This window comes from Typopeltis vanoorti, chromosome 11 (genome assembly GCF_054136105.1).
Source record: "Typopeltis vanoorti isolate ZY-2024b chromosome 11, IOZ_Tvanoo_1.0, whole genome shotgun sequence".
Taxonomy (NCBI): domain Eukaryota; kingdom Metazoa; phylum Arthropoda; class Arachnida; order Uropygi; family Thelyphonidae; genus Typopeltis; species Typopeltis vanoorti.
The window spans coordinates 136,728,440-136,749,112 of NC_143559.1; the positions used below are offsets into that span (position 1 = coordinate 136,728,440).

The 20,673-nt window shown below is 36.1% G+C and overlaps 1 protein-coding gene across 1 annotated transcript in view; it reads right to left on the reverse strand.

Moving 5' to 3' along the window:
• Chc (clathrin heavy chain) overlaps positions 1 to 20,673 on the reverse strand; it is a 533,133-nt gene that overhangs the window by 420,199 nt on the left and 92,261 nt on the right. Inside the window, exon 6 of the mRNA XM_090400150.1 lies at positions 8,440 to 8,553. Coding sequence (XP_090256276.1) covers positions 8,440 to 8,553 — 114 coding nt within the window. The remainder of the gene's footprint in view (positions 1 to 8,439; positions 8,554 to 20,673) is intronic.

Below are 20,673 nucleotides of genomic sequence, written 5' to 3' on the forward strand. Positions count from 1 at the left end.
CATATTAGTAGGCATCTACCTAAATAATGAAAGAATGGGCTTGTAATCGGCAATTTGGAGTAAGCTCTGATCACTATTCTAAGGAAATGATGTGAAGTCATTAGCTTATTTATACAAGTTGCCCAGTCCTGAAAACAGTTCAGATGCAAACTTTGTTTGCTTACACTTGGATAAAGGATTAAACCAAGAATATAATTTCTTGGCATCTTTAATTGCTAGTTGGGGTTTGGGCTAATGTCTCTTATTACATATAAATTTTTCAGTTGGTTATCCACTATACCAGCTTTGCTTATTTGATTAAATATTTCAGATTTAACTGGAAATACACAATAGCTGAAATATTTTACTTGTTAGGATCTCCATTCAGAATGCAGCCGAGGTTTTCTGTGTTCATATTTCATAGTTTTTCTTTGTATTGCTGATTTTTCATGCAAATCTGGACATGTTCAATTTAGTTAGGAAATCCTGTAGACTTACATTAGATCTGTTTAGAGGTACATGATCTGCATAAAGCAAAGAACTAAGTTTGATATGTCCAAATCTAATACCATGCTACTTTAACGTGATCCATACAGATGACAAATAAGAGTGGAGATAATGTGTGTCCATGTCTTACTCCTTATTTCACATCAAATCATCTTCCTGTGTTTCCTCCAATTCTAACTGCTGACTGATAACTTGAATAAAGACTATGTATTGCTCTATATAATATTCTATTCAGCCAATAAAATTATAACGTTCTGAAAAGCTTTTCTCTAGGCATGTTGTTACAGGCCTTTTCCAGATCTACTTAAAAACATATTATTGCCATATTCCCATGATTTCTCAAGTATTTGTCATGAAGTGAAATGATCTTGACAACTTCTATTTAGCCTGAGTCCAACTTGTTCAAGTTTCTTTTCCACATTCTTTCTCAGCCTCTGTTCAAGTATGCTTGTATAAATCTTACCTGGAACACTTAGTAAAAAAATTTACTCTGTAATTCTCACACTTAGCTTTATTTTTTAAAGATAGGAATTTTGAGAGCTATACTCCAATCACATCTGGAATTCCACTTTCTGAGCAGACCTGAATCATGCAGTGTAGCCACTGCGAAGCTTCTACCTCCATACCTAAGCATTTCAAGTCAAATATCATCTACTCCACCTGCCTTTCCACATTTCAGGCTTTTGAATGCTTCTTCTATTTCAAGAATGGATATGTATTCCTGATTGCATGCCTGTTGACTTTTTTTTTTAACACTATGCTGTCACTGCTTGTTTCATTTAACAATCATTCGAACTAATTACTCCATACATAAAGGATATCTTTTTTCCTCCAGTTTTCATGTCACTAATTCTGTTGTATTTTACCTTTCATCAACTTCTCCAATACTTTAACAATCACTCCCGATATATTAATTGGTCTATAGTTTGCTACCTCTGTCTTGGAACCACCTTCATGCAATGGTATTAATATTACCCTCTTTCCACTCCCTTGGAATACTGCAAGAGCTGACTTGTATTGAACTTCAGAGGCAATGCCAGTTCTCTTGCACATTCATGTAGTACAAGGGTTGATATGCCATCCAGACCCATTGATATGTTTACATTCATTTCTTTTTTTTTTTTTTTTTTTTTTTAATATGCTGAACACCTACTGTTCATCTACCTCAATGTTGATATGCATCAACAACATCAAGCAACTGTAAAATCACCACCTGGATGACAAACCTTTGCAAAACAGTCACTCAGCAACTCAACTATTTCTTTTGGTTCAGTCCTCTTACTTGCTACATAATGAAAACTATTTTGGGTTTACTTTGGACTGTTTGGCTAATCCTCTCTCTCTCTCATAGTCTGATTTGGCCTTCCTTATCATACTAATCACCCTTCTTGCTTGCACTTTATACTGCTCATGAGTATGCTAATCTCTTTTATATATATACAGGGTGTTCGGGATAAATTTGACATATTTATAATTAATTATATTTTTCCGTAAGTTACATGTATTAACACACACTTCTCTTCATTTAAAAGTTTGGACCCTTCTTCATTCATATACAAGATGTCAGAAAGGATGGATAGCTGGAACCCACCTAAATCATGGAAGAGAATAACTTGTATCATGATGATTCGTGCCCGCCATCAAAATAAGGATATTACGACTGCTGCCCAATGCTCCCTGAATACAGTAAAAACAATCAGGCATGAACTAGAGACTTGCAATGGTGACTACGAGGATGTAGCAAGAAGAAAGATCCCTAGCAGACGATCTGATTGCGTTCGTACAGCAGAATTCCTCGCAAATCTGCAGGAACAGGTGTTGAAGAACCCTGGCATTGGAATTCGGGCTTTGTTCGTGGAGTTGCTAACTGTAGTCAAGCCCTGGATAACAAGGGTAGCCAATGGTAGGTCGTATGTATGGCAGCAGGATTCGGCCCCTTGCCACACCTCTGGGAAAAGTCAAAAATGGTTGTCTGAAAATTTCTACGACTTCACCAGTCCAAATGTTTGGCCTCCAAACTCCCCAGACCTTAACCCCATGGATTATTTTGTATGGGGCGCAGTTGAAAAAGACACTAATCGCACTTCCAGTAATACAAAAGCCCAGTTAATGGATAAAATTAAAACAGTTTTTGCGGCCCTTCCCAGGGAGACTGTAGCATCAGCTTGTTCGAGGTTCCGAAGCAGAATTGAAGCTGTGATCGATGCTAATGGTGGTTATTTTGAGTAAATCTTGTTGATAGTATTGTAATTAACTCTGCCTGTAATGTTTTTTTGTCAATTCATTAAATTTAATAGATACAAAGAAGATTTTCTTTTTCCTTACGAAACTGTCAAATTTATCCCGAACACCCTGTGTGTGTGTGTGTGTGTGTGTGTGTGTGTGTGTGTGTGTGTGTGTATATATATATCCTCTGCAGTGTTTTCTTTTTTTTTTTTTTTTTTTTTTGCAGCTTTTGCTTTATATCCCTACTTATTCACTTAATTCCAACGTGGTTTATCCTCCTGACTTTGGTATGCAGTCCAATATTGCTATTCTCAAGCAATCTCTGACCACTTGCCATGCACTACTGACAGTCCTTCCTTGTAGCTTCTCAAGCCATGGCACTGTTCCAAGATGACTCTCGAGTCTCTCATAATCATCAGCCTTGTAGTTTAACATGAGCCCCTTCTTGACAGAGAACTCGGTGTTTGGCAAGTTCCCAGAACAAGAGCACACAGTTGCTCTCCACAATTTGAGGCACAGAGTGTCTGCCTTGATTATCGATACATCTTCTGATGTTACTATCAGATCCAACACCCTCAAACTCATTATGCCCTGTAATATGTTTCACGCAATCATCTCTTAGTAACTATTACTGATACGTGGCATCTACATCTTCCTATGAACCCCCTGGTCTATAGCAGCACCCAACAACGCATTCTGTCCTATTTGGCTCTATCTCACACAGGCAGCCTCAAATGAACCATGCCCTCAGACCTAATTTCCTCTAACTTCTCATTTTGTTGGTTGTAATTCTGCAGCTATCATCAGCAATACCCCACCTCCTGTCCTGTTCCTTCTATCCTCCCTGAAAATACAATACCCTTTACATTCTATCTGCATAACTATATCATTTTCAGTCAACCAGGTCTCGCTGATGCCTGTAATTTTTGGCTAAGTTGAGCTTACCAATGCCAAAATGGGGATAAGACTTGCCAAATTTTTGACAAGAAAATAATCATTATGGCTCAAGTTGAGATGATCAGAAGAGCTTCAACACTATGCTTAACCACACCAATTTAAAAGGGCATCTATATAAAAGATGAGTCCAATACCCAAAGATTCTGTGGTTGGTCAACTCTATACCGAGTTACACCCGCCTTCATGGTATTTTCATTTATTTTTTTTAAATCAAGGATGTAAGAATGATGTTCTTCAGTTTCAACAGATCTTGTTTGTCCAAAATATTAGAGAAGACAATCACAATGGACCTGGTAATCACCTAAGATGCAAAGAGCTAAATGTTTATTCTTGGAATGTAATAGTTTATTGATAAGAAAAACAGTAAGCACCAAGTTATACTTGTGTGTATATATATATATATATATATACACACACACACACACACACAGTAAAACCTTTTTTTTTTTTTTTAACACTTTTCAGGGGACTGATGGAAAAAAGTGTAAATAGCAGGAAATGTAAAAAAAAAAAACATTTAAAAAAAAGGCTAAAAGATGACTTGCTGCTAGTATGTGAGTCTACATACTTGATTACAAAATTTAATAACTGAAATTAAATGAATTTAGAATTCCTTACATTTATCTATTTAAAAAAAATCTTTAATTGCCGATTTTTTGCTTTTTTTTTTTTTTTTTTTTTTTTTTTTTTTGACATAGCGCCAGATTGCTTTGCATTGAGTTCAATGCTTGACCTGTTTTCTACTAACGTGTTCAAAGTGGACACAGAGAGTCCAAGATCTTTTGCTAAATGCACACGTATTCTGGCATTCCAATCTGCATAGAACTGCCATCTTTTCATCTACCGAAATACATTTTCTTTTTTTTTTTTTCCTCCATATTACTAACATGAATAATCCACCACCGCAACTTGAAAGCAACTTTCAGACTCTAAATTGAGTAACAGAAATTCTGCAATATCAATTCGTACTGTGTTTGAAAAAATCACGGTATCACTCATCACTACATTACTGCTTCAAGCGTGCAAGTCACCGTGATGGCAGAAACGAAACTTACAGCCAAAAGCAATGCCATCTGGGAACAGAAATGCGCACATTTCCGCAGAAATCGATTCAAAAATCAGTATTGCCACCCAAGAAAAAAAACGCAAATCACGGGAAATAACGTCCACGTCAAGTTATTAATGGTGGGAAAACAATATATCGTAAGAATAGGCCTTACGACGGGACCAACGGAAAATGACGTATATGGCAGGAAAACGTAAATTGTGGGAACGTAAAAAATGGGGTTTTACTGTATACTGAATTCTAAAATATGGTCAGATTTTAAGGCACAGGCTTGTACTAGATATTCTTTGAATTAAAGCTATATTTCTTCATAGTTCCTTGGATTCTATCTAGCACACACCAGATGGAGAATAGGATGTCAACATTTTTTTCCCCTGTCCTTTTCTATAAGGAAAAGGTGTAAGCTGATGAAGCACCTTCAAGATTTACCCATATAGCAAAAACATCCACATAGCACATCCAGCAAGAAGGCTGCTGCTAGTCTACCAAAAATGCATAAAGCTGTACTTAGGCTGACTACAAACTGTATTGACTCTCCCACCTATCACAGTTCTTGAACTCACTGGCCATTCCTGCTCATTCAAAAAAATTCATATTTTTGGCCAAAAATAAACTTGTCCTTACAAACTACAGAGTGGTCAGTTTTGACACTCAACTTTAAATGTTCAATTATCACACAATTGGACTACTTCAGCTGTAAAATAAAACTTATGTAACTCTAGGGTGTGCAAACGTTCATAATTAAATTAATCTTGGGTTACATATGTTTCTGTGCACTTTCAGCTGCAATAGTTTCTGTTCATACAGTTACATTGCTGAAATGCAATAGTTTCAATAACTTCCATTATTATAGAAAGAGAAATCCAACTTTGGCTTTTACTCATAAATTTTTAAACAATTGCAGTAACATTAACTTTGCTGTAGCACCTTCCAGGAAGTATGAACTTCCTGGAAAAAGTTCCAGGAAGTTCATACGCAAGATGTGGATGAAAGTCTTATTTTATACAAGGGCTAACTTGGTTGGAAACAGTATATGCTGCTGAATCACTCTTGTTTCAGTATGAAATGTTTTGAATTTTGTGAATCATCTAGTGGCAACGTATATGAACTAATAATTAATACATGTAAAAGGAACTCAAGTATCCAGTTTACTGCCTAATACTTCTTTTGGTACAGAAATTGTCCTTAGCATCTTCTCTGCTTAATAAGGGATGCTGCATTACCTTAGATAATTATTTCAACAGTCCTGAGCTTGCAGACTATTTAGTTACCAAGAAAACTAATGTTAATAAGATTCTGATACCCAGAACAGAGATATTATGTAAAAATATTTAGACACCTTTTACATATGTAACAATGCTAGGATGACCAAAAAAGGAATACCTGAAGCACTCAAATTGAAGTTGAAGACAGAAGAAATTTGATTGGAAGTTTTTTCACTTGGCTATGCTACCAAATATATATTTGGTTAATCCTTTATCCAAGTGTAAGCAAACAAAGTTTGCACCTGAAGTATTTTCAGGACTGGGGACAACTCTTGACAAAGGTGGTATAACTTCTTATCACTTGCCTTAGTATCTCATAATGCAAAGCACATCTCCTTGCGAACATGTATAACGCTATGCATTAAGGGAAGGGTCACTACCCAGACCAGTTTCGACCGCTTTTGAGGTGTCATCAGTGAGAGGGAGACTGACCCTGAGGTGGTGATACTAAGGTACCTTTGCCACGAGTTGCTCCAGTCCTGAAAATACTTCAGGTGCAAACTTTGTTTGCTTACACTTGGATAAAGGATTAAATGAAATATATAATTGGTAGCATAGCCAAGAGAAAAACTTCCATCAACTTATCTCTAATCCAGAAAATTTTAATAAGGTGCGACATCTTTTTGGCAACTGGTATATGGAAATATGACTTCTCCATTACTTCCACCTTAGTATCACCACCTGCCTCTGGGTCTGGCTTCCACTAATGAGACCTCAATAAAGGTCCAAACCGGTCTGGGTAGGGACCCTTTCCTTAATGCATAGCATTATACATGTCTGCAAGGAGATGTGCTTTGCATTATGGGATACTAAGGCAAGTGATGAGAAGTTATACCACTCTTGTCACAAGTTGCCCTAATCCTGAAAATACTTCAGGCACAAACTTTGTTTGCTTACACTTGGATAAAGGATTAAACCAAATATATAATTGGAGACATTTGCATCTTTCAGCATGGGAAGATTGCTGACTTGAAATGGAAAGCAACAAAAGATGTCATTATGCTGAGCACCATCCATGGGAGCAAAATAGGGTATGTAGCAACAAGGAAAGGAACAGTGAAAGGGGGGGGAAAAAAAACAGATGTGGCATTACAGTATAGCAACACCATGGGAGGTGTTGATTGTTTAGACCAGGGGTCGCCAAACTTCCTTGACCGTCGACCCCTTCAAGAGTTTCTTCACTTTTTTTTATCGACCCCCTCTATTTTACTATTACGTAATTTTAATATTACCTAATATGTATGTTGATGAATTTTAGAACATTAATGCTCACTTGTATGTCGATGCGCAAAAATGAGACTGGGTTCGAATAAAGAAGCAACTGCACACGTGTCGCAATCTCGCTCCTGCTGGGTGGGAACCACCAACATCTGTTTATTGGTAAATACGTCATTTTGGCCTACTTGATTGGGTTCCGTAACTATTTTCATGACCTTGCTCCATCTTACTGGTCCTATTCATGTCACTGTTCCTACGATTCACTCTTAATTGCGTTGTCATTCAGGATGGAGGTAATCCAAGTTAACCGAATTAAATATTACCCATACCAATCGACCCGAGCCCAAATGACCCCTAACAATGTTATATTGACCCCTGGGGGGGGGTCGATATCGACCACTGGTTTAGACCAAATGCTTTCATGTTATTCTGCTACCCAGAATAGAGATTATGTAAAAATATTTAGACATCTTTTACATCTGTGTACAATGCTTTTGTACTGCACAGAAAGTTAGGTAGCTTAATCATATAACTTTTAGGCTGGAGCCAAGATAAAATCATTGAAACCTACCAACAGGTCTAACAAGAAAGGCAGAAAACCAGCTAAAGGAGGGAACCTAATCACACGACAGACAGGAAGGAAAGGAAGCAGAGCCAAGAAGAAAATGTGTCATTTGTTGCACAAGATCAGTTTTAAGAAAGGTTTGCAGAGAAAAGCATAATATGGTACCCTGATTGCCAGGTAGGGTTGTGTGTTTCACCATGCTTCAAAATCTACCATACAATTCAAAACTTCTGAAGAAATATCACTGCATGTAGGTTATTACAGTTATTGTTATATGTATAACAGTCATTTATTAGTTAATATTCTTCTTAGTAAATCACTGACAGTTTTTGTTTAAAAAATCAATAAATACTATGTATACCTTTTTAAAAAGTAACAAAAAAACAATCTAAGGGTCAAGTACTTGAAACTGTAACCTAACAGTCAAAGGTTTAAACTCTTGAAGAAGAAACACTACATCGTCTGCCAAGTGAAAGGCAAGTGGTTTGAAAAGTTTCATATTTGTCTGTAGACCAGGATTTTCAAATTACCTAACCCTTAGCCAATGCATAGTTGTAATGTACCTTGCACAGGTTTAACTCTTCATGGATAGAATTCACAATAAAAGAAACAAATTAGTTGTTTAAGAGATTTCATAGCAAAATCAGATTACTTACTTGCATAGCTACAGGAAAATCATTCTGGGCTTCTGGAGGAAAAAACACATCAACAGCTTTCTTTGGATAAGGCTGGTTTCCTGCTGGAGGCTGACCAACCTCTATTATATGTAACTGCAATAAAAATTTGAGATTAAATTCAGTGAAATTCAAAAGTTCATTTTCAAAAAATGATGTGGTAAAAGGCTTCGCCTAAAGTACTAAATATGTCATTTTGGCAATAGTTCTTATTGTTTTGATTTGTTACTATGTATTTTGCAGAAGAGAATATTCACATAAGTTATAATAATGCAGTAATTATCTGTTGAACTAGCTCCACTATTACAATATAGAGAGAGAGAGAAAAAAAATTGTTCCTTTTGGTTTATTTTTATGTTTAACTGTATTATGCTACATATATGTAAATAAGTTCTTTTACCTTGGGAATAATGTATATTAGGGTTACCAAGTAATTTTATAAACTTGGTTATTTTACTCCTAACCCCAAGTAAGCAAACAGTTAAGTTTGCACCTGAACGTAGTTCAAGTCTAAAGGTGGTGCAACACTAGGGCAACTCATTGTAAAGGTGGGTAAAGCTCTGATCACCTTAGTATTTTCCACAATGTAAAGCACATCTCACTAAGAGATGTATACTGCAATACATTATGGGTGGGGTCACTACCCAGACCGGTTTCAACCTTTTTTGAGGTCTCCTCAGTGAGTAGCTAGACCCTAAATACCGAGGTTTTAGTAATACAGAGACTTATCAACTTTACCTATACAAATTGCTACAAGGTGTTTTTATTTTGAATAATCTCTGGAGGAGATATAGATGTAAATAAGTTTTTTTACCTTGGGAATAATGTATATTAGGGTTACCAAGTAATTTTATAAACTTGGTTATTTTACTCCTAATCCCAAGTAAGCAAACAGTTAAGTTTGCACCTGAACGTAGTTCAAGTCTAAAGGTGGTGCAACACCAGGGCAACCCATTGTAAAGGTGGGTAAAGCTCTGATCACTATTCTTAGTATTTTCCATAATGTAAAGCACATCTCACTAAGAGATGTATACTGCGATACATTATGGGTGGGGTCACTAAAAAAAAACCTTGGTATTTAGGGTCTAGCTACTCACTGAGGAGACCTCAAAAAAGGTTGAAACTGGTCTGGGAAGTGACCCCACCCATAATGTATTGCAATATTCATCTCTTAGTGAGATGTGCTTTACATGATGGAAAATACTAAGAATAGTGATCAGAGCTTTACCCACCTTTACAATGAGTTGCCCTGGTGTTGCACCACCTTTAGACTTGAACTACGTTCAGGCGCAAACTTAACTATTTGCTTACTTGGGATTAGGAGTAAAATAACGAAGTTTATGAAATTACTTGGTAACCCTAACACACACACACACACACACACACACACACATACATATAATTATTTAAGGAATTTACAACATATACTGGAATATTAATTAAAAGAAACTTTAATAAATACTTCCCACATTTCAGCAATGACACATTGGCATCTTCATGGGAAGATACCAAAATGGCATGTGCACGCAGGCACTACAAAAAGCAAATGAAGCAGAAGATAAGAAACTACTGTTGTTCCTAAAGTCCTAATGGTGTCCTTTAGCGGGCTATATTGGGTTGTCTTGGCCGTTGGGCTGGTGTTCTCATGATGTAAGTCTCCCAAATTTGGGGCAGTCTCATGCACCCAAATTTGTTGAGATTTGGAACATTTTTTTTTTAATCAGCTGAGGCTGATTCTATGAATAATCTTTCTTACTTAAACTTGCTGTGGTGTATTACTTTGGCTTTCTTCCAACGTATTCTGTGGCAGGTATCTAGAGCATGGTCTGCAAGCCCAGAGTGGCTATACTGGTGAAATCGGATGTAGTCTTTGTGTTCTGAAATCCTGATATTCGCTGTCCTGCCTGTCTGGCCAAAGTAGGACAATTTACAGCTGCAAGGGACCTGTTATACCCCAGGCAGGTCTAGGGGAAGTGGTTGGTCTTTGGTAGAGCAGATAAGGGATGCCAACTTTTTATATGCGGTGCTTAAGGGTAAAAGCTGTATAACTGAAAGGAGACCTCCACATAACCTTTAAACGAATGCAGAGAACCGACCAGGGCTTCTGACCTAATGTCCAATCCTGACCTTCTCGTGGTGCACCCTGTTGGGTATCTACCTGGATACTGAATGAAGAAGGATGGGCAGGCAATTTGGGATTTAGCCAACCAAATTGTATTCTTATTGGCTTAAATCAAAATACAAAATGATGGTACAACATGACAAAATTTCATGCCGGCTGGGGCATCGCCCGGTTAAACAAGGCCCCAGTTGTTTTCACCAGGGAAAAACTAAAAGTCAACTACTGGAACAAATCTGAAAAAACACCCCAACTCAACATCACTAGAATTAAAGATCGGTACTATCAACATATACATAAAAGGATGAAACATGAACCTAGATCGTATTATACTAGGAAAATTAAAGAAACAATAGAAAACAATAGTAATATGAAGGTCCTAAGACTGGCATTATCAGTTGGAACAAAGGAAATAGCTGCTGTAAGAGGAAAAAATGGTGAACTGATAAAAAATAGAGATGCAATAATCAAAGGAATTCAGGAATTTTATACTGAACTCTATGAAGACAAAGACCGGAACATTCAAGAATCATCTATGGATTACTCAAGTGAGGAAGAACATGATGCCCCTGAGATCTTACAAGGTGAAATGGAAACGGCACTGCGGGAAATGAAGAATGGAAAGGCCCCAGGAGAAGATGGAATTTTGGTAGACTTGTTAAAACTGGGAGGAAGCCCTGTCATCAAACAGTTGAGTAAACTCTTCAATAAATGCCAAAAACAGAGAAAAATTCTGAAAAATTAGAACAATTCACTTCTAATATTAATTTTTAAAAAGGACAATAAGGAAGAAATTAAAAACTACAGACCTATAAGCCTACTCCCCACCATATATAAAGTTTTCACAAAAATTATAAATAATAGAATAAAATCTAAACTAGAGGGGATGCAATCCTATGAACAAGCTGGATTTAAGAAGAATTACAATACTTTGGACCATATTTACACATTGAGACAGCTCATTGAAAAAATCAAATGAATACAATAAACCCTTATTTCTGGACTATATAGACTATGAAAAAGCATTTGATTCAGTTAAAACATCTGCAACACTAAAAGCACTTGAAACCCAGGGAACTGAGAAACCATATTGAAACACTAGAACATATTTATGATAATGCAATTTCTGTAATTAAATTATATAAAAACAGTGAAAAGTTCCCAATACAAAAAGGCATCCGGCAAGGCGACAATATATCTCCCAAATTATTTACAGCTGCACTAGAGGAAGTCTTTAGAAGCCTTGATTAGGAAACAAAAGGAATAAACATAATTGGAGAAAGGCTGCATCATCTGAAATTTGCAGATGATATTGTCCTGATAGTAGATAATCTTGAAGATCTGGAAGAAAGGCTAAATCAGCTAAACGAAGCCTCCAGAGAAATTGGATTAAAAATAAATAGAGAAAAAACAAAAATAATGATAAATAAATACATAAACCATAGAACTATCAAAGTTGCAAATCATGAAATAGAACAAGTTACTTCATATGTATATTTGGGCCAATTGTTATCTTTTGATCAGTGGAGGACAGAAGTGCTAAACAAAAAGCTGAGAACAATACAACATCACATGGAAAGAAGTATGCTAAAAATAACATTAAGAGATAGGAAGACAAATATCTGGATAAGATCTCAAACAGGTGTCATGGATATTGTAAAATACATTAAACAGGCTAAATGGAGATGGGTTGGCCATATTGCCAGATGCAGTGACAAGAGATGGACTAGAAAAACAACAGAGTGGAGACCAATGGATAGAGCAAAAGACAAAGAGGAAGACCGAGAAGAAGGTGGTGAGAGATGAACTGGAACAAATTGCAGGAGTGAGATGGATGGGAGAAGCAGAAAACCGAGTGATCTGGAAAATCATGGGGGAGACCTTCTTCCAGCAGTGGACAGAACCAGAAGGTTGAAGAAGACTATCAACATAAGAAGCCTGAATGGCAAAGAAATGGAGCTAGCTGAGGAATTAGATAAGTACCAGATCAACATAATAGGGGTGACTGAAACAAAAAAGACCAAAACTGGTGAGATCTTTCTGAGCAATAAATACAAAATGTTATATTCAGGCAATGACAACAAAGGAAAAGAAGGAGTAGCCATTGTATTCAATCGCTAAATGCAAGGCTAATGTTCTTGAATGGCAAGCAGTCTCAAGTAGAGTGATGTGGGCAAATATCAGAATGGGAGACTGGACAATGAGACTTATTTGTGCCTATGGTCCCACAGAAGGTTCTACTAAGGTAGAAGAGTAGGATTTTTTTGAGGATTTAGAGAAAGCAACTGACACAATGAAAAACGAAAAGGTGGTCCTCATTGGGGATCTAAATAGCAGAGTAGGAAATGATTGTCAGACATACAAAAATATTTTGGGAAAATTTGGAGAAAAGAGCAAAGCTAATAATAATGGCAAATACCTGTTGGATTTCTGCTCAGGACATGAACTGGTTATTACTAACACCATGTTCCAACATAAAAATGTGCACAAATTCACATGGAGAGAAAAGGCAAGAAATAAGAAGTCTCATTGACCATATTATTGTTGATAGTGATATTTTCTCCCTGAACAGGACACCAGAGTGTACAGAGGATTTGAAATTGGAAGCAATCACTATTTAGTATTGAGCAAGATGAAATTGAATTTCATATTGAAAAGAATAACATGTAAGAAAGTTTTAAAGCAAATAAAAGTTGAGCAGCTCTCAGATGTGAACTGGAGACTAAAATACACAAAGATTATTCAAGAAAAAATGAAAGAATTTGAGAACAGGAACCAAACCTTGGAGATTCAGTGGCAAACCTTGAGGAAAACCTTGATTGATTCAGCCAGAGAGGCATTTGGTGAGCTTGTCTGCAAGGATAGAAAAGTCAGAACTCCATGATGGACACAAGAAGTTAAAGAGGCAGAGAAGGAAAAGGAGAAAGCATATCAAAAGTTCCTGGCAAATAAGTTGGCTTGTGCTCTTAGAGAATACAGAGACAAATATAGGAAAGCTAAACACTGTAAAACTTGCTAAACAAGAGACACAGAAGCACTTTGACAAGAATATAGAAAATAATATCAAGAAGGCTGCAAAATATTCTGGAAGTTGTTAAAGAAACTTCAAAATGGAGGAAAGAGTGCTGTAAAAGGAATTAGAGATGATAAAGGTGACATCAAAACTGGAGAAAAAGCTATCCTTGAAGTATGCAGTAATTACTTTGAGAAATTGCTAAATGAAACAAGCAGTGATAGCACATTGGTAAAAAAAACTCAACAGGCATACAGTCAGGAATATATATCCATACTTGAAGTAGAAAAAGCCATCAAAGACTTGAAACGTGGAAGAGCAGCAGTAGATGATATTCGACCAGAAATGCTTAAGTATGATGGTATAAAAGTCTTACAGTAGCTGCACTGCATAGTTCTGAAGGCATGGACAGAGGGACGAATTCCCAATGATTGGAGAGTAGAGCTTTCATAGTACCCATATATGAAAAGGGAAATAAAACTGAATGTGAGAATTACAGAGGTATTTTCCTACTGAGTGTTCCTGTTAAGATATATGCAAGTATACTTGAGAAATGGTTGAAAAGAATTGTGAAAGAAAAGTTTGCTGTAGAACAAGCTGGATTCAGGTCAAATAGAGGCAGTCAGGATCAGATCTTCACTTTACGACAAATAGTTGAGAAGTCATGGGAATATAACATAGATCTGTATTTAAGTTTTGTCGATTTGGAAAAGGCATATGACAAGGTGCCAAGAGAGAAGCTATTCAATACGCTACAGTTATATGGTGTCAATGGGGCATTATATCAAGTAAAACTCAGTCTTTTATTTGAGTTGTAAGTCGGCAGTTAGAAATGAAGGATGTGCAGAAAGATGGTTTAATGTTAAATCTGGTGTGAGACAAGGATGTACATTATCTCCTCTGTTATTCATTATTTATATGGATCACATTATGAAGGAAAGTGGTATTAAACATGATATCAAAATTGGAGATGTGAATGTCAGCTCTTTGCTTTATGCGGATGTTATACTTATCAATAAATCCGCTAAAAATCTGCAAGATTCCCTGACTAAATTGAATAACTTGTAATAGATATGGTATGAAGGTCAGCAATAAAAAGACAAAGACAATGAAAATAGGCAGAATCATTGAAAATGTCAACTGTGTTGTGAATGGAGAACCTGTGGAACAAGTAAAGCATTTCGCCTACTTTGGCACGATTTTTAGTGAAGATGGGAAATTAAATATGGAAATAGACAACAGAATCAACAAAGCTGGTATGGTAGGAAGTCAATTGAATAAATTCATATGGAATAAGAGAGAAATTAGTCAGAACACTAAATTAGCTATATACAAGACAGTTGTCAAAACAGTTTTAACTTATGGATCTGAGAGCTGGGTCAGAAGTAAAACACTTTACCAAAGACTAGAGACCGGAGATATGAGAGTCCTGAGAAAGATTAGAAGCATGAACAGATGGCTTTAATGGCAATATCATATTAAAAACGGATATTAGGAAAGAACTTGACATTGTCAGCATCCAGGAATGCGTTAGCAGAGCTAATCTCAGGTGGTATGGTCACTTAAACAGAATGGGCATGGAAAGAATAGCAAAACAAGTGTTCTCTGCCAGGTTGGCAGCAAAACGACCCAGAGGAAGACCAAGATATAGGTGGATTGATACGGTACAAAATGCTTTAGACGATAGAAATATAAGATCTGATAATGTTGGAGTCTTGACAAGTAACAGACTGATTTGGAGGAAAATTGTAGATAGGAAGTTAGTAATGATGTAATTTTTTTCATGTAGTACAATCATATCCTGTACACCCCTTGAGGGTACATGTCAGGAATTTGATGATGACAGTCATATATCAAATGAAGAAATCCCTCCTTTCCCAACCCACTACCCATATACGGTACTATAGGCTGATCAACCAATCTCTTATGCATGGGCTCAACATAAAACTATTAAGGTGCTATAAGATGATATAAGCTGCGTTTAATAGGGCGGAGATTTTAGATACATAATGTTAGCCTACTAATTTTGCCATCCAACTGGTCGCTTCACATCTGGGCAAGATAACTCTATACAAAACAGCTTAAAGAACAAAAAAGCCCATTCAATATTGCAGTTTGTGTTGGAAAAATAGAAAGTAAACCAGAATTGTCTTCTCTGTTGTTGTTAACATCTCAGATATGTTCCTTTTTTCTAAACTTCTAGAAGTTTGTCCTGTGTAATTCAATCTGCAAGAACACAGGATGTTGTAAACTCCAAGAAGTTTGTAAAAATCAATCTTGTCTTTACGTGATCATAACATATTGCGAACAGTCTTTATTAGTTTGAAAGCAACTCGGATATTGTGAGGACTTAACAGGTTGGCAATTCTTTGTGAAACTGTGCCAGCCAAAGGAATGGAAGTCCTATAATGAGTTTCTTGGGTTTGCTGTTGGAAGGGGGTGGAGAAAAGAATCCTTTTTAAGGATTCTTTTCTCCAAGATTTATAGAAACAGTTCACATTGAAAGATGCCATATTTACTTTGTCTCTTGCTTGAAAGAATATAAAGAACATTACTTTACGTTGCTGTAAATTGTGGCCAATGATCATGTTTGAAGATGACGAATCAAGTGACAAAGATTTTCATGGTTTTAAAACATGTCCCATGTCCGACATCTTGGATTTAGTATCACATTCAGAAAAGGTTAGTGTTGGTGAAGAGGAGGTGCAGGCCTGGATGGATGTGGACAATTCCGTTTTCATCCCTCTCTCTCTCTCGATGACAAAATAATCGAGCACGTACTGGGAAAGGAGAAAGATGAGGACGACAGCACGCAGACCAAGAAGTTATGTGGAAGGAAGCTGACGAAGGATTGCAGACTTTCATAAGATTTGCCGAGCAATGTTCATCTATGTCAACACATATTATGAAACTTCATTGTATACATAGTGAATTTTTAAAGCTCCAGTGACAATCTTGTAAGCAAGCAGAAATTCGAAGTTATGTTATCATACTAAGAAATTCACAACTTTCATGTGATAATAAGTACTGTAATTTTTAAATACTTTTAAATTTGATTTTGTGAAATATAAAATTATGTGTGTGTGTGTGTTTTAAATTTTAAAAAATCTGCATGATTTTTGATGTTATTTAATTATGGCTGGCAGATCGAAAAACATGACCACCAAACTTCGCATGCTGCAATTTCGACAGATGGCATCACAAAACATGAACAGGTAAGTTCTTGAAATATATATATATATATATATATATATATATATATATTCAATTATCTGGCAAAATCTAGTGTCTGGAATCAGCAAATTACCGTTGTTGCCGGTTAAGAGAGATTCTAGTGTATAAAGGATCTGCTAAACACTAACAGAATGCCATTTCAGAAAGCTTTCTTTTACAGAACTCAAAAATGAAAAAAGCTTCCAAACAGTAATTTGAACAGATTATTCAGATATGGGAATGGATGCATGATCAGTTTCTTGAATAGATAACGCAGTTCTTTGTGATCTTGTGGACAAAAGCATCAAAACTCAGGTCAGGTCCTCTTTATTTTTATTTACCATTTCACAAAAAATTTGTGCCTAAGTAGCTAAATCTTTTACTTGTTCTATAGATTCTCCATTCATAACAGTTGATATTTTCAATGTTTCTGCTTGTTTTCATTGTCTGTCTCATTATTTCTGATTTTCATACCAAATTAATTACAACAGTTATTGAATTTAGTCAGGAAATCTTGTAGACTTGTACTGGATTCATTTAAAAGTATAACATCATCTGCATAAAGTAAAGATCTAAGATTAACATCACCATTTTGATATCAGGTTTAATGGGATAATGTACATCCTTGTGAGACACCAGATTTAACATCAAACCATATTCCTGTACTTCCTTCAATTCTAACTCCTGACTCACAAAACAAATAAAGGCTAACTGCTTGATATAATGTCCCACACCCCACTGGCACCACATAACTAGCATTGTGAATAGCTTTTCTCTTGGTACCATGTCATTTGCCTTTTCCAGATCTATGAAAAAAATAAGATCTTTGTTATATTGTCATGATTTCCTAACTATTTGTCGTCAAGTGAAAATCTGATTCTGACAACCTCTATTTGGCCTGAATCCAGTTTGTTCATCAACAAGCTTCCCTTCCACAATCCTTCAAGTATATTTGCATGAATCTTAACAGGAAAACACTCAGCAGAGAAATACCTCTGTAATTCTCACATTCAATTTTATTTCCCTTTTTGTATACAGGTACTGTGAGAGCTCTACTCCAATCATCCGGTGTAGCCACTGTAAAACCTTTAATACCTCCATACTTGAGCATTTCTGGTTGAATATCATCTACTCCAACTAATTTTACACATTTCAGGCTTTTGATGGCTTTCTCTACTTCAAGTATGGATATATATTCCTGATTATATGTGCCTGGTCAGTGTTTTTATATATAAAATCACTGTGCTTTCACTGGTTTTTCATTTTGCAATTTTTCCAAGTAATTTCTACTCCATACATCAAGGATATCTTTATCTCCAGTTCTCATATCACCTTTGTCATCTCCAATTCCTTTTATATCTCTCTTTCCTCCATTTCTGAGCTTTTTCAAAAGCTGCCAGAATATTTTGCCAGCTTCTTGATATTTATTTTCTATGTTCTTAGCCAAGTCTTCCCATGACTTGTTTAGCTAGTTTTATAGTGTTCAGCGATCTTAGATTTGTCTCTATTCTCCAAGGCACTTTTTACTTTATCAATCCACCTATATCTTGGTCATCCTCTAGGTCTTTTTCCTACCAACTTGGCAGAGAACACTTGTTTTTTTGCTAATCTTTCCTCTCCCATTCTGTTTAAGTGACCTGAGATTCTCTGCTAAAACATTCCTGGATGCTGACAATGTCAAGTTTTTCCCTAATATCCTCGTTTTTAATATGATATTGCCATTGATGCCATCTGTTCATGCCCCTAATCTTTCTCAGGACACTCACATCTTTAGTCAAGTGTTTTACTTCTGACCCAGCTCTCAGATCCATAAGTTAAAACTGGTTTGAACACTGTCTCGTATACAGCTAATTTCTCTCTTATTCCATATGAATTTATTCAATTGACTTCCTACCATACCAGCATTGTTGATCCTATTGTCAATTTCTATATTTAATTTACCATCTTCACTAAAAATCATGCCTAAGTAGCTGAATTACTTTACTTGTTCCACAGGTTCTCCATTCACAATACAGTTGACATTTTCAGTCATTCTGTCTATTTTCATTGTCTTTGTCTTTTTATTGCTGACCTTCATACTATATCTATTACAACAGTTATTCAATTTAATCAGAGAATCTTACAGACTTTTAGCAGATTTATTTAGAAGTAAACATAGTCCGCATAAAGCAAGGAGCTGACATTAACATCTCCAATTTTGATACCAAGTTTAATACAACTTTCCTTCATAATTTGATCCATATGGATAATGAATAACAGAGGGGATAATGTACATCCTTGTCTGACAGCAGATTTAACATTAAACCATCTTCCTGTATTTCCTTCAATTCTAACTGCTGACTTACAACTCAAATAAAAACTAAGTATTGCTTGATAAAATGCCCCACTGACACCATATAACTGTAGCGTATTGAATAGCTTCTTTCTTGGCACCTTGTCATATGCTTTTTCCAAATGGACAAAACTTAAATACAGATCTTTGTTATATTCGCACGATTTTTCAACTATTTGTCGTAAAGTGAAAATCTGATCCTGACAGCCTCTATTTGGCCTGAATCCAGCTTGGTCTTCACCAAGCTTTTCTTCCACCATTCTTCTCAACCGTTTCTCAAGTATACTTGCATATATCTTACCAGGAACACTCAGTAGGGATATACCTCTAATTCTCACATTGTTTTATTTCCTTTCTTATATATGGGTATTATGACAGCTCTACTCCAATCATCAGGAATTCATCCCTCTGTCCAGGCATTCTGAACTATGCAGTGCAGCCACTGTAAGACTTTTAAACCACCATACTTCAGCATTTCTGGTCGAATATCATCTACTCTTGCTGGCTTTCCACATTTCAAGCCTTTGATGGCTTTTTCTATTTCATGTATGGATATGTATTCCTGACTGCATGACTGGTCAGTGTTTTTTACCACTGTCCTGTCATCACTGCTTGTTTCATTTAGCAGTTTTTCAAAGTAATTACTACATACTTCAAGGATATCTCTTACACCCATTTTCATGTCACCTTTATCATCTCTAACTCCTGTTACAGCACTCTTTTCTCCATTCCTAAGCTTCTTCAACAAACTCCACAATATTTTGCCACTTTCTTGTGGCAAAATATTCTTTGGCAACAACATAGAAAATAATATTTTCTATGTTGTTGCCAAAGTCTTCCCATTACTTTTGTTTAGCTAGGTTTACACAGTATTTAGATTTCTTACATTTGTCTCTGTATTCTCTAAGAACACAAGCTCACTTATTTGCCAGGAACTTTTGATATGCTTCTTTTCTTCACTGCCTCTTTAACTTCCTGTGTCCACCATGGAGTTCTAATTTTCCTATCCTTGCAGACAACTTCACCAAATGCCTCTAGCTGAATCAATTAGGGTTTTCTTCAAGGCTTGCCACTGAATCTCCAAAGTTTGGTTCCTGTTCTCAAACTCTTTCATTTTTTCTTCAATTATCTTGTATTATCTGTGTATTTCAGTCTACAGTTCACATTTGAGAGCTGCTCAACTTTTATTCGCTTTAAAACTTTCTTACATGTTATTCTTTTCAATATGAAATTCAATTTTATCCTGCTCAAGACTAAATAGTGATTGCTTCCAATTTCAAATCCTCTGTACACTCTGGTGACCTGCATCAGGGAGAAAACATCACTATCAACAATAACATTGTCAATGAGACTTTTCTTATTCCTTGCCCCTTCTCTCCATGTGAATTTGTGCACATTTTTATGTTGGAACATGGTGTTAGTAATAACCAATCCATGTCCTGAGCAGAAATCCAACAAATGTTTGCCATTATTATTAGCTTTACTCTTTCCTCCAAATTTTCCCAAAATATTTTTGTATGTCTCACAATCATTTCCTAC